The sequence below is a fragment of the Dasypus novemcinctus genome, chromosome 4, assembly GCF_030445035.2.
Source record: "Dasypus novemcinctus isolate mDasNov1 chromosome 4, mDasNov1.1.hap2, whole genome shotgun sequence".
Taxonomy (NCBI): Eukaryota; Metazoa; Chordata; class Mammalia; order Cingulata; family Dasypodidae; genus Dasypus; species Dasypus novemcinctus.
Genome location: NC_080676.1, coordinates 70,480,297 through 70,494,816, shown reverse-complemented (window position 1 = coordinate 70,494,816; position 14,520 = coordinate 70,480,297). Strand labels below are relative to the sequence as shown.

The 14,520-nt window shown below is 38.6% G+C and overlaps 1 protein-coding gene across 4 annotated transcripts in view; it reads left to right on the top strand.

Moving 5' to 3' along the window:
- Positions 1 to 14,520, top strand: part of LSG1 (large 60S subunit nuclear export GTPase 1) — a 42,705-nt gene that overhangs the window by 21,721 nt on the left and 6,464 nt on the right. For all 4 annotated transcript variants that reach the window (XM_004479635.5, XM_004479636.5, XM_071214690.1 and 1 more), the window contains exons 8-13: positions 1,032 to 1,442; positions 4,258 to 4,359; positions 4,491 to 4,634; positions 6,309 to 6,432; positions 8,956 to 9,035; positions 12,039 to 12,212. In XM_004479635.5, the coding sequence (XP_004479692.1) occupies positions 1,032 to 1,442; positions 4,258 to 4,359; positions 4,491 to 4,634; positions 6,309 to 6,432; positions 8,956 to 9,035; positions 12,039 to 12,212 (1,035 nt within the window). The remainder of the gene's footprint in view (positions 1 to 1,031; positions 1,443 to 4,257; positions 4,360 to 4,490; positions 4,635 to 6,308; positions 6,433 to 8,955; positions 9,036 to 12,038; positions 12,213 to 14,520) is intronic.

Genomic DNA, 14,520 nt, shown 5'->3' with positions numbered 1-14,520 from the left:
TTGATGATGATGTCTTTTTTAGGGTTTACCAGTCAACTTGTGAAATTATTTCAGTGTCAGCCCATGGGTTAACACTGTGTGATTTATGGAAGATATTCTTTCTTTTTTCTTAAAAATTAGGTACATTTGCTTCTCCAAGTCTGAAATCTCAGGTGTTGCCCATGACTTTTGAAAAGAGATGTTTTTATCAGCAGAGGTTATAGCATCGTATCTATAGTCCCTTCTGTAGTTTGGGTATCAAAAACTGAATTTATTAAGAATAGTTTGATATTTGCTTATTTCTTCACCTGTTAATGAGTATGGTTCTTCCATTTAGTTGTTCAACCTCTTATTTTTTTAAATGTGACTATTTTGGTTAGTATCTCTTTTCACTTCGCCATCAATTAAATTGCAGTGTTCCTCCAAAGAAGGAAAATTCTTCAGAATCCTTTTGTTGTCTTTAGCATTTTTCTTGAGCTTAAACTGTTTCCAGCCTAATTTTTTTCTAATACACGTGTGTTCACATCACATTCTTGGTTTTTTTTGTTTTTTTTTTTTGCTTTCAATTCTACGGTTTTGTTGTAAGCCATGTTTCTTTTGGAGTTGCCAGGCATGATCATGAAAACATCTATTTCACCTGACGTTTTGTTTTTATCTCTTTTTTAGTAAAATTTAGGAGATATGTTTGAGTTCACTGTTTCTCTTCTGTGGCTGTTTGTTTTAACACTAAACTATTTGGAAATGATGCACAGTTGTATCACCTCCAAATCCCAGCTAAAGCACCCTTATCAATAAGAATTTGGTAATACTATAAATTGGCTTATTTCTGCTGTCATTAGTGATTCAGAAGAATTAACACATCCATAAATAGTAAATGATTTTAATTTTGTCTTTCCAAACGTGACTGTTTTAAAAACATCCTTAGGATCTGTAATTGGTAAATAACTGGCCCTCTAATCATCTTAAATTACCAACTCATTTAGTATTTTCATTGGTGTAAAAGTACAGTTGTTACATACTTCTGAACTTTTATGGTTTCTGTTACTCATTAGGAACAAACAAATGGAGATCCTGGAGAAGCCAACCCAACTGTGTTTGAAAACTCTGACTTCAGTGAGGCTGAGATGGATCAACTCCCAGGCAGGGATTCTCTCTCAGTTAGTGAAGATGCCTCTAGTGATACAGACAACAGTGAGTATGAGGACTGTCTGGAGGAGGAGGAGGAGGAGGAGGAAGATTGGCAGACATGTTCAGAAGAAGATGGCAGCCTTGAAGAAGAGTCTTGTGGCCAGGATCGGAAGGAAAGTTGTACTGAGGATTCTGAGGCTCAGGATGGGAAAACTCCACAGAAAAGGCAAACACACAATTTTAGCCACTTGGTATCGAAGCAGGAATTACTAGAGATCTTTAAGCAGCTACACACTGGGAAGAAGGTGAAGGATGGGCAACTTACTGTTGGACTGGTAAGATGAAATATGTTATGAAATTATTGCCACTATGAAGATCTTCATTCCCTGTCATTTGGTAGCAATGCTTGGACCTCCAGAAACCAATTGAACTTCTGGAATCATAGGGGATATTATTGCACTCTTGTTGCCCATTGGCATTGTGGGAGTAAGCAGTGTGGCATTCAAAGCCAAATCAAAGAAGTCAACACTCTCAAAGCTTATATTGGTTATATTCCAGTTACATACTAAATAACTTCTCCAATCTTGTTCCAGAGCAGCCATTTTCCATCATGAGATTTACTAAGAGGGACTAGCATGACCACTTTTCATGTTTTCTGTAGACTTCCAATCCAATATTCTTACTTTTTTTTGTAGGCTTTTGGCATTCTAAGATCCTTGGTAGTAGTCACTTATATTGTAAATGTCCCAAGTAAATAGTGGGGGAATCCTAAAATCTTGGAGTCAGGCAAAATCAGACAGACGCTGGGAGCGGATGTAGCTCAAGCAGTTGAGCACCTGCTTCCCACATGGAAGATCCCAGGTTCCATCCCAGTGCCTCCTAAAAACAAAAACAAACTACAAACAAAGGAAAAAAACCAACTCAGGGAAGCCAGTGTGGCTCAGTGGTTGAGTGCTGGCTTCCCACATACAAAGTCCAGGTTCAATCCTTGTCCCCGATACCTCAAAAAAAATCCAACACATGCTTTCATTATATAAATACCACACGGAAAATGAGGAAAAGATCACATCTCTAATTACATTTCCAAAGGTGGCTATAAATTTCCCCCAAACTCCGGGGAAATACAGCTTGGCTCCATATGGCTTTGTCCTTAGCTAAGGAGATGTAGGATGTTCACAAAAAAGAGAAGTTTTGTTCTCTTTCTGGGAGGAAAAAAAACAGTAGAGGAAAGGAAATCATGGTCCATTTGTCTTCTAACTCTTTATGTTACATGCCAGGCATAGCTAATCTTAATTCTTTTTGACCTCTCAAAAAAACAAAAACCTTTATTTAAAATAACTATAGAAAATAGACATTTTATTTTAGTGTATTAATTAAAAGAGTTGTCTCTGGAGTCAGACAGATCTAAGTATAATTTGCAGTTTTAACTAACTCGCTATGAACCTTGGGAAAGTTCTTTTATTTCTTTGAAGTTAGGACTTAATTTGGTCAATTTTGTTGCTAAAAATTTGCATTGGAAAGCCCAGCACTGTTACAAATTAGTTAATTTCTTTCTCACTTTTATGAAAATTCTGAGCGGCCTCCCTCACTTTCTGGATTTCTTACTCTAGATGGATTTACTCATTCTACAAACACTGAGCACCTGCCACATGCTAAGCTTTCTGCTGGGTGCCAGCAGTGTATCGGTAGGCGGGACAGACACAGTCCCCGTTCTCTAGCTTGCTGGCTTGCAGAGGAGGCAGACCTTGAACAATGAATTCCAAGTGTAGTGAATGTTAAAAAGGGGGAAGGAAGTTCAACACCCTGTGGAAATGTGTAATGAGGGAATCGGGGAGTGGGGTGGAGTGTACAATAAGAGTTCTGGAACAAATAACATTTAAACAGGATCTACTGTGAAGAGAATGCCGAATTCTTAAAGGAAAGGATCTGTATTTACAAATAACAGTACTACATCCTATAATTAAGATAAAGTACAAGAGTTATAAGACTGAAGTTAATTGGCAATTGACTGACATCTTTATGGAGGAGGTTGTGCCTTGAAGTATAATGTCACGTGTTGACAAGTGAAGATAGAAGGGAAGAACATTCCAGACAAAAGAAATTCAAATGCTTAAGCAAAGCCCAGAACCCCCAGAATGTTCATAGTGTGTTCATGGAATGGCAAGTGATTGAATGTGGCTGAAGTCTGAAGAGTGGTGAAACTTAAGACTGGAATGGTGAAAGTATATATTACGAGTTTTGTAATAGAGGTGGATAGTTGGAGATTTTATATTCAAGGGGGTAGGTACTTATGTCATGTTGACAAAGTAGTCATGTATAATGGGGGATGGGATTTGGAGGCATGGGGGAAGACCAGGTTTGCTCATCACTTTATTTATAAACTTCTTTTGTTCTTTAATATGATCCCACTTTAACTGAGACAACATGAAATTTCAGATTTATTGATAGTATAGGGGGGAGTTGGTGGTAGTAAGAATGGGTATTTTCCTACCCGGAACCCAAGAGTTTTTAACTCATCAAATCATTAGGCTGTTTTAAATTTTTAGCCTGCAAGATAGAAACTTGCTAGAAAGTTTTAAAAATTAAAAATCGTTACATGTTGTGGGAAGCAGATTTGGCTCAACTGATAGAGCGTCCGCCTACCACATGGGAGGTCCAGGGTTCCATCCCAGGGCCTCCTGGTCTGTGTGGTAAGCTGGCCCGTGCACAGTGCTGATGTGCGCAAGGAGTGCCATGCCATGCAGGGGTGTCCCCTGCATAGGGGAGCCCCACGCACCAGGAGTGTGCCCCGTAAAGAGAGCTACCCCATGCAAAAAAAAGTGCAGCCTGCCCAGGAGTGGTGCCGTACACACGGAGAGCTGACGCAACAAAAAGAGACACAGATTCCCGGTGTGTGATGAGAATCCAAGCGGACACAGAAGAACACACACAGCAAATGGACACAGAAAGCAAATGGGCGGGGGGAGATAAATAAATAATCTTTAAAGAAAAAAAAGTTACATGCTGTGATTATTAAAATGCCTATCAAACACAGAGCATCTTCTGAAGCGACCAGTTGCTCATGCCAGTGTTTTTGCTGTTTACTTAATATCTTTGGATTGATAGATGTACTGTTTGACTTCTAATCAGTAACTTCTGAGTCTTTTCTAGGTGGGCTACCCTAATGTTGGTAAGAGTTCAACTATCAACACCATCATGGGCAACAAGAAAGTGTCTGTGTCTGCCACACCTGGTCACACCAAGCATTTCCAGGTATTTTTGCAGCATTAGTCTCTGTATTTCTTTCTCAGCCAGTCCCTCCCTCTGGGTATTTGCTGCAAATCTTTGTGATGCTCTTCTTTATCTTCTGTATGCTCACCATAAACCCCTTACTTGTCTTTCAGACTCTGTACGTGGAGCCTGGCCTCTGCTTGTGTGACTGCCCAGGCCTGGTGATGCCATCCTTTGTCTCTACCAAGGCGGAGATGACTTGCAGTGGAATCCTGCCAATAGACCAGATGAGAGATCACATCCCACCTGTAGTATTAATATCCTTTCTGCTTCAGAAAGAAGCTGGTTGTTACATGTATGCTGGGGCTTCCACTTTGATTTGACATTGCTTGCAGCATCATTTGATGGATTCAGGTCTGATATCTAAGGATGGAGAATCTAAGATACTTGCTAGTGTTTGGCCACGTTTATATGATGAGACAGCATTAGGACTTCAGAGTTGGAACCTCAGCTCCTGATTTCAGCAGTGTAGCCTGATGTAATTGGAAGAATAATAATTCATTTAATTTTCAAAACTTTTGAGGCAAGTACTGCTCTTATTCCCATTTCTTCATACATGAGGAAACCGAGGCACAGAGAAGTTAAATAATTTGCCCAAGATCTTAACAATTGAAAGGAGGTAGATTAGGAATGCTGCTACCTCTGAACAGCATAATGAGTTAACTTATGTAAAGCATCTAAGATAGTGCCTGGTATGAAATAGGTATTCTGATTGATCTGTGCCTGGTATGAAATAGGTATTCTGATTGATCTGTCCGAAACTGAGCTGGATCCCAGCTAACAAGGTAGTCTGTTTCTGTTTCATTGATGCTGGCAGAAGACAGGAAACTCTGTGAAACTGGCAGGCTAATTCAATAGCATGTAAGTAGAGTAAAATTCTAGACCCTGACAGTTCACTGCAGTATCCTTAATGACTACATTTAAAGCCACATTTAAGGTGGTCTGTAGAAATAATTTGTTTCCTTTTAGTAGAAGAAATAATAAGTATTAGTTTATCAGGATAAATACAATGTGGTCTGTAAAGTGGAATACTCTTGGTTGCACTAAATCTTATGGTAACATGGGTAAAAATCTGAAAAGTATATATATCCATCATATGTCACCATTTGTAAAAATTTCCATAAAACAACACTATTTATTTATAGGTACATATGTTTATATAAGTAAAAGTATGAAAAGTGGGCTGGCTGAAAGATGCACACAGCTGTGTTTGCCTCTGGGTGGGGAGATGGGGCTGATAAAATATTTTAAAGGTTTAAATTTTGGTACATAATTTTTTAATAGGCAAGATATTGTTATTCTTGGTAGTTGGCATCACCACTGTTATTGTGCTTTTTTTTAAAAAAAAGTTTGTAATTAATAAGCCAACATAAATTGTACTACTACAAGTCAGCTACTGGGTTAAGTAGTATACAAGATACAGGCATCAGTCAGCCGTGGAGCTGGCCCTTAAGGATTTTCAGTCTGTGGGGGATATAAGGCATGTCCATAAATAACTGATGCAAGGTAGAATGCTGTAAGTGGCTTAAGAAAAATACAGAGAAGATGTGGAAGATTAGACAAAAGAAGAAAAGATAATCTCTCCTTGCATACTTGTAGGGATTTAGAAGCAAAGATTTGCTGCTTTATCTCTTTGGATCATTTTACAAATTTATAGTTTATTAGGAATCTTGGTTTTCAAGGTAAAAATGTGGCATCACTAAAGTCTATTTCATAGTTAATATTTTATGTAGGTACTAAGTGATAAGTGGTGCATAAGCCTTTGTTTAAAAAGAAAAACTATCTTTTAAAATTAATGTATGACTGTACTTTTCCTTTAGGGAGGAGAAAAGGGTATTTGTCATAGACAGACTATGTTCTGAGAAGCATCTCCCAGGCACCATAGAGAAGAGGGGGTCAATTCAGGGAAATAGATTCCTTGACAAGCTTAGGTTTGCCAGAATATTCCAAGACATGTTTTAGAAGCTACCTACGGAATTAATATTATAAAGCCTAGAGAGGATGAAGATCCTAATCGAGCTCCAACATCAGAAGAATTGCTGACAGCTTATGGATGTGAGTTGTGATTTATTTTAAAACGTACAAAATGAAATAATATGTTAACAAAAGAAATACTACTCTGCAAAGAAACAAATGCAGAAATTTTCTTCAGCAGTCCTTACATCATCTTGCAGTGTTGATGTTTTTGTTGTCTGCTGTGCTTGCCTACAAAATGGCCTCCAGGTGGCCAATTTGGTGGTGGTTTCAGGGACTAATAGTTAGTAAGGGAGAACTAACAGCTACCTTGAAAATATTTACTTCAGTAGGCTAAGTGCTTTTTTAGAGTTAGAGAAGATGTTTTGTAACCCTTGCCACGTCTCCAGGTCTGCCCTTTCCTGATCTTCATAGTGAAAACGAGTTCCTTGGGAAGCCTTCCGTGCTCTCTTCTCTGGCCCTTCTGTGTAGGAGACCTGGATGGGAGCTGTGTTGAAAGTTCACCTAGGAAGCTCAGGGCCTGTCAGACAGCCCTTAGCACATTTGCCCTTCTGATGGTATCCAGTACTGGGTTTCTGATCTGAGGCTACTGTTGGCTTTTTTCTGGAGTCTTTTCCCAAACTGGGAAGAAAAAGGGAATTGGGAAGAAAATGAATGTGATTATCTGAGGAGGATTGGAAATTTATGAGAAGAATATTAGAAGGAAAAGCCTTCAGAAATTGGGACAAAGCGGAGCTTAGTTAGGATAGGGATACAACACATCTCCTCTTTCCCCTGCCATTTGTCCCTTATAAACCTTGTTTGACATTAAAATGAGTCCCTAGCTATCCTACCTCCATTCCATATGGGAGTTACCTTTGTCTATCATTTCTCCCAACTGTGTGTTTTTTGTTTACCTTAAATATGCACTTTGAAGGTGGTCTGTAGAAACATTTCCATGCAGGTATAACAAATTTAAGGAATTGTCACTGACTAGGAAGGAGTTTGGGTATTTGGGTATTTACTGACAGAGAAAAGTAATTTTACATGAACCACTCTTTTTTATTTCTCTCCCCCTCCCCGTTCCCCCCAGTTCCCTCTGTTGTCTGCCCTCTGTTTCCGTTTGCTGTGTGTTCTTCTGTGTCTGCTTGTATTCTCATTAGGCAGCTCTGGGAACCAATCCTGGGACCTTCCAGAGTGGGAGAGAGGCGATTACTCTCTTGCGCCACCTCAGCTCCCCTGTTCAGCTATGTTGTATGAGAATATGTCATATTCTCTCCTCTGTGTCTCTTGTTGGGTCATCTTGCTGCTCCAGCTCTCCACCTTGGCTGGCACTCCTTCCTGGGGCTGCATTCGCTCATGGGCCAGCTCACCGCATGGGCCAGCCTGCCCTCACCAGGAGGCCTGGGCATCAAACCCTGGGCCTCCTGTATGGTAGACAGGAGCCCACTTGGTTGAGCCACATCCGTTTCCCATAAACCACTCTTAAATCAGCCTTTGAACTTAGCCTTTTAACTGATAAAATCATATTAAGGAAAAGGCCAATTAGTTTGTAAAAATGGGAATTTCTAAGATTACCAACTGTAGGTCCATGAAATCTAAAGTTTTGGACAGTTGAAGAGAAATTTTGTAGATGAGATTCTTAGAAATAAAGGTTTAAAATGCATTGTCTTATAACTTTTGTTTTAATTTGTGTTTCCCTAACTACTAGTGAAGTTGAACATCTCTCTCTTCTTTTTTTTTTTTTTTTTGCCATTTATATTTCTTTTGGGAATTGCCGTTTACTATGTTTTGCCTTTGTTCTAATGACTTGTAGGTGTTCTTTGTTATAGATGCTGCACATGTTTTCCCATTTATGTTAATTTATGGTTTCTTTATACTTACAGAAGTTGACAATTTCAGTAGACTATGTTTTTTCTATTTTGGCTTGGCTGGATTGGGTGTTTTATTTGGAAAGGCCTTGCCTATTCCCCAAGGGATAAAACTATTTTACTGTAATTCTGTTTTTTTTAACCTTTAGGTTTTCAGTGTGCCTAAATTTATTTTTTGGTATGATGTGAATTAGGGTTCTGTTTTCTTCTAACTAAAAAAGCCAAACATATTATGCGAAGAAGCTAGGTTTTGACTCCAAGCTCTCTGCCGGAGTCCATGTCTTAAGCACTATGCTCTGTGACTTATAATTAGTATTAAAGGAATCTTTACTTTGTATTTGGGAAGCAGAAAAAAAATTAGGTCTATCAAATAAAGAAACTTATTCTATTGCTGTTGGATTTGTTAATACTATTGGTGACAGTGTTCTCCTACCAGTGATGTAATAAATATTTCAAATCAAAGGATGCAAGAAATTGGAGTAGAGAGAACTCAAGTTTATCTGTCAAGGCTTGGTGCTAGGTAATTGTTGGGGTATCAGACCTAACTTTGTAGTCTCCGCTCCTGGGTTTTTAGATATTTTTTAATGCTAACAAAAATATTTTCTACAGTGAGAGTTAAGCAATTTTTTAAAAAGATAGAATAAAGCTGTATTGTTAGAGTAGTAATGAAAAAGATTAAATTTCCATCATCTCAATTGTTTTGTTGTGTTGTTCTGTCTAATTTGGGTATTGCACAATTCATTTCTCCTCACAGATATGCGAGGATTCATGACGGCTCATGGGCAGCCAGACCAACCTCGGTCTGCACGATATATCCTGAAGGATTATGTCAATGTACGTGAACCCTGCTTCTTACTGCTTTTGAATAAGCAGATCTTTTTTTTTCTACATAGTGTGTTCTTAGATAATGGCAACCTGTTAAACTATAAGAGATATTTTCTCATTGAGATTGCATTATAACTGAGGTTGTTTTTAATCCAGAGAAATTAGTATCATGTAAATCATTCAGTGGTAGAAGGACAGCATATTATGAAAGATGAGCTGTGAACACTTGTTGTCAAAGAAAATGTAAAATGTATACCTCTGGTTATTCTACCTCCTACAGCCCTTTGCTTATTTCTATTTCAACTCTTTATCACAGTCTTCCTTGTAGTATAGCTGTTCACATACCTGCCTTCCTACACTTAGATAGTACCAATAATGATAATACCTGACCTTTATCGGAAGCTTACTCTGTTAGGAATAGTTCTAAATGTTTTATATGTATTATCCCATTAAAAAGTTTTAACAAATCTATGAAGTTATCCCCATATTATAAATGAGAATATGCCAAGTTTGGGATTTTCCTCATGAGTAATAATAGTAGCTATCTCATGGCATTATTATAGGGAATAAATGAGAACAGTAGCTGGCACATAAGCCCCAATAATTGTTAGGTTTAATAGTAAATTTAATGTTTACACTAAAAGTAAGCATTGGAGGACCCTGTTAACAAGTTGTGGGAACTTGGCTTTATTCCTCTTCTCAGGATAGATCAGTGGAGTGCTTCAAGAATAGAAATAAAAGTGGGCAGCTGTATTCTCTTGCCTTCAATTGAGGAAGAAGTTATTGGAATATTTGTGTGGATAAATCATTTATTCACTTACCATTTATGATACTGTGGAGAATGCAAAGATGAGTTAAAAAACAATCACAGCTTTTAGAGCATTTATGGTGGAGGGAAAGAGGTAAATGTGCACCTAGTGAACAACTGCAACCCTGTGTACAGGAATATCCTGATTGCAGTATTCTCACCCACTTATTTCCTTATTGCAGTCATAATGGCTGAACTGTGCCCTGGTTTTTGTTTTGGAATATATTCACCATAATTGGAATCATATAAGCATGCTGAAGAATATTTTCATAGAAATGCAAACAAGGATTAAAAAACAGGTGGGGAGTTAAGGGAAGATTCATTCTAGTCTGTGGGTGTTATGGAAAGATTTTATGGAGGAATCAACATTTGAACAGGGCCTTGGAAAATGGATTGTCTTTAGACAGAAATGGGATGGCGGTGAGGGTGGGTACAGAGAGAAGACGTTTTTTATTTAGAAGGAGCAGCATGGGCAAAGGTAAGATTTATTAAATGTGGCTTAACTTGAAGGCTGCTGCTGCTGGCTGTGTTGCTGCGGGTCTGTGCTGTGTTAGAATTCAGTCTGGTTATATGGGTTACCAATTTTTGAAAAAGTGAATGCTATAAAAACAGGTCAAAATATAATCTAATAATCTTTGACAATTCAGAAAATAACTTCCAAATTTTAAAGTACTTTAAAGACCGTCACTGATGTGTTAGAACACTTCTGTTGCAGGTAACCAAAACCCAACTCAGCTTAATCAGAAGCAGAAATTACTCTAAAGGGTATTGAGAGGGTCTCATGGCGCCTAGGCCTTAAATGTATCTTTTTCTCTTCTCTTCCTTCCTCCCCTTCCTTCCTTCCCTCCTCTCTCCTCCCCTACCCTTTTTTTTCCTCCCTTTCCCCCCCCCCCTTTCCTTCTTCTCCCTCTGCCCACCTTACCCCTTCCGTTTCTTTCTCAGGTTTACAGAAAAAGCATGCAGAAAATACAGACTTTACATATGCCCACCACATTGTTAAACTGCATTAGTATGGCACCCCTGCACAATTGATGATAGAATATTATAATTGTATTATTAACTATGGTCCATAATTTACATTAGGGCATTGTTTGTGCTGTACAGTCTTATGGTTGGTTTATGGTTTTTGTTGTTTTCCTTTAACTACATTCAGTAGTGTTGATTACATTCATATGTTGTGCTATCATCCATTTCCAAACTTTCCCATTATTCCAGACAGAAGTTCTGTACCAATTCGGCATTAACTCCCCATCCCTACCCTATCCCAGCTCCTAGTAACCTGTATCCTAGTTTTTGACTGTATAAATTTGCTTCTTCTAGTTATTTCATATCAATGAGATCATGCAATATCTGCTCTTTTTGTCTGGTGTATTTCAGCATAATATCGTCAAGGTTCATCCATTTCGTCGTGTAGCAGAACTTCATTCTTTTTCACAGTTGAATAATATTTCATTGTACATACATATCATTTTGTTTATCCATTCATCTGTTGATGGATACTCAAGTTGTATCTATCTTTTTTAATTGTGAATAGTGCTGCTATGAATATCAGTGTGCAAATATGTTTGAGTCTCTGCTTTTAGTTCTTTTGACTATATACATGAATGCATCTTGAATGCCATCAGAACTCAACACTTATCTCTGCTCCTCTTTGCACACATTTCATCCACTGGCTCCCTATAGTCCATCTTCTTTACATCTCTTCTCCATGTCAGTTATTGGGTACACAATCCTTAGGTGTCAATGCAAAGCTTAATTCCAATGATCACATAGTTTGTAGAACAATTTCAGTTTTTAAAATTTTCATCTTGTGGACTTTGTGGTAAAGTACAATTTTCTCATTTATATCTGGCATATAAAGCAATGCAATAACAGTTCAGTAACCATATTTGGAGATCCAGTTTAGTAGTGTGTATATGCTGTGAAGTTGAAGGAGATTTCATATCCACAGATACTAAATGACATAGATAAAAAGGAAGTCATCCAAGTAATGTGTAGAAGAAGCAGAGGAAGGGGTGGGGGGAGTAGGACATGGTCTGGAGGCTCAACATTTGAGGGAACTTTTCATTCATAGAGCATAAACCTGCTTTTCTTTAGAGACTGTCAGCTTAGTGTACCTGGTTGCATGCATCTCCTCTGAGGACTTTTTCTTTCTCCTGGGATTACACAGAGATGCACTCTTATCACTCATGTTGTCTTTGTAGGGTAAGCTGCTATATTGTCATCCTCCTCCTGGAACTGATCCTGTGACTTTTCAGCATCAACACCAGCGACTCCTAGAGAACAAAATGAATGGCAGTGAAATAAAAGTGCAGCCAGGCAGAAGTAAAAGAACAAAACAGATTGAAAACACAGTTGACAAAAGCTTTTTTCATCAAGTAAGTTTTAAAGTTTTTCTTTAATTTCTGATCCAACATTTTTTCTTTTTAAGATTTATTTATTTTTATTTATCCCCCCATCCCCACCCCCAAAATCTTGTTGTCTCTTTAGGAGGTACCAGGAACCAAACCTGGGGCCTCCCATGTGGGAGGGAGGCACCCAATTGCTTGAGCCACCCCCACTCCCTGTTTGTTGTGTGTCTCGTTGTGTTTCCTGGTTGTGTTATCTCACTGTGTCTCTTGCTTGCATCAGCTTGCTGCACCAGCCCATCTCATGGGCTTGCTCGTCGTCTTTAGGAGGCACTGGGAACCAAACCCAGGACCTCCCATATGATAGGTGGGAGCCCAGCTGCTTGAGCCACATCTGCTTCCCACCAACATTTTTTAAAAACAGCTTCATTGAGATACCATTCACATATCACACAAGTCACCCTTTCAAAGTATACAGTTTAGTGGTTTTTGATATGTTCACAAAGTTGTCCAGCCATCACCACAGTCAGTTTTAAAACAATTATATCACCCCAAAAAGAAACTCCATTTCTTTTAGCTGTCACCGTCCAATTTTCCCCCAATCCTGTTTCCTTCACCTCCATTCCAGCCCTAGGAAACTACTTATCTACTTTCAGTCTTTATGGATTTGCCTCTTCTAGACACTTCATATAAATGAAGTTATACGATATGTGGCCTTTTGTAACTGGTTTCTCTCATATACAATAATGTTTTCAAGGTTTGTCTATGTTGTAGCATGTATTAGTTCTTTGTTCCTTCTTAGGGCCAAATAAGATTCCATTATATAGATGTATACTACATTCTGTTTTATTCCCACCAACAGTGTATGAGAGTTTGTTTCTCCACATCCTTGCCAACACTTGTTTAGTCTTTCTATTTTAGGTATCATGGTTGTGAAGTGGTATTCATTATGATGTTGATTTTTGTTTCCATAATGATTAGTGATGTTGAGCAACTTTAAATTATTTTGACTACTGTAGATTTTTTTAAAAAGTTTACTATACCCAGAGAATGATTTTGTGTTGCTATGGTGCTTTATCCATGTGGCTTACACAAGCCTGCAAGACAGGCCAAGCAGATATTATTACTGTCCCCATTTTACAGCTTAGGACATTGAAGCCGAAGGAGAGTAAGTGACTTACCTAAGGGCACTTGTTTAAAGTGACAAAGCTTGAGATAGAATTTAGGAATTTATGGTTCATAGTTTGTGTTACTTCTAAATCTGTGGCAATATTTAAAAGAAAATTGGGGAAGTGGCTGTGGCTCAATCAGTTGGGCTCCCATCTACCATATGGGAGGGTCTGGGTTTGTGTGCCAGGGCCTCCTTGTGAAGGCAAAGCTGGCCCGAGCACCGTGGAGAGCTGGCGCAGCAAGATGACCCAACAAAAGAGAGACAAGCAGATACAGAAAAACCACGCAGGGAAACGGACTTTGGCCCAGTGGTTAGGGCGTCCGTCTACCATATGGGAGGTCCGTGGTTCAAACCCCGGGCCTCCTTGACCCGTGTGGAGCTGGCCATGCACGGTGCTGATGCGCGCAAGGAGTGCCGTGCCACGCAGGGGTGTCCCCCGCGTGGGGGGGCCCCACGCGCAAGGAGTGCGCCCGTGAGGAAAAGCCGCCCAGTGTGAAAAGAGAGGAGCAGCCTGCCCAGGAATGGCGCCGCCCACACTTCCCGTGCCGCTGACGACAACGGAGGCGGACAAAGAAACAAGACGCAGCAGGTAGACGCCAGGAACAGACAACCAGGGAAAGGGGGGAAATTAAATAAATGAATAAATCTTTAAAAAAAAAAAAAAAAAAAAAAAAAAGAAAAACCACGCAGTGAATGGACAGAGAAGAGACAGCAAAAGAAAAGGAACAAGCTGCAAGTTGGGGGGGGGGGCGAGGAATAAATAAAAATAAATCTTTTTTTAAAAAAAAAAAGGAAAGAAAGAAAATTGACCACCAGTATCAAAGATTACAAGTTCTTTTTTGAGCCTACAACTGTATTTGGACATTTAAATTGAAGTTATAAATGTTTACCAGAAGTTTCTAAAGGCCCTTAAAAATTCAAAAATGTATGCATAGTTAAAATAATTCATAGGTCTAAACTTTAACCTCTAGAGTAATATTTTCTTATTAGAAGATCATGAAATATTGCTTTATACTTGCAAATCATGTTGAATTAAAATTATTTTTCTAACTAAAGTTAAACTTTGTTTAGTTTTTTTGTTTTTTGTTTTTTTTGTTGTTGTTATTTTAATTTTGTTTTACCTTAAAATAAGTACAATCTGAAGTTTATAAAAATCTTTTTAAATTT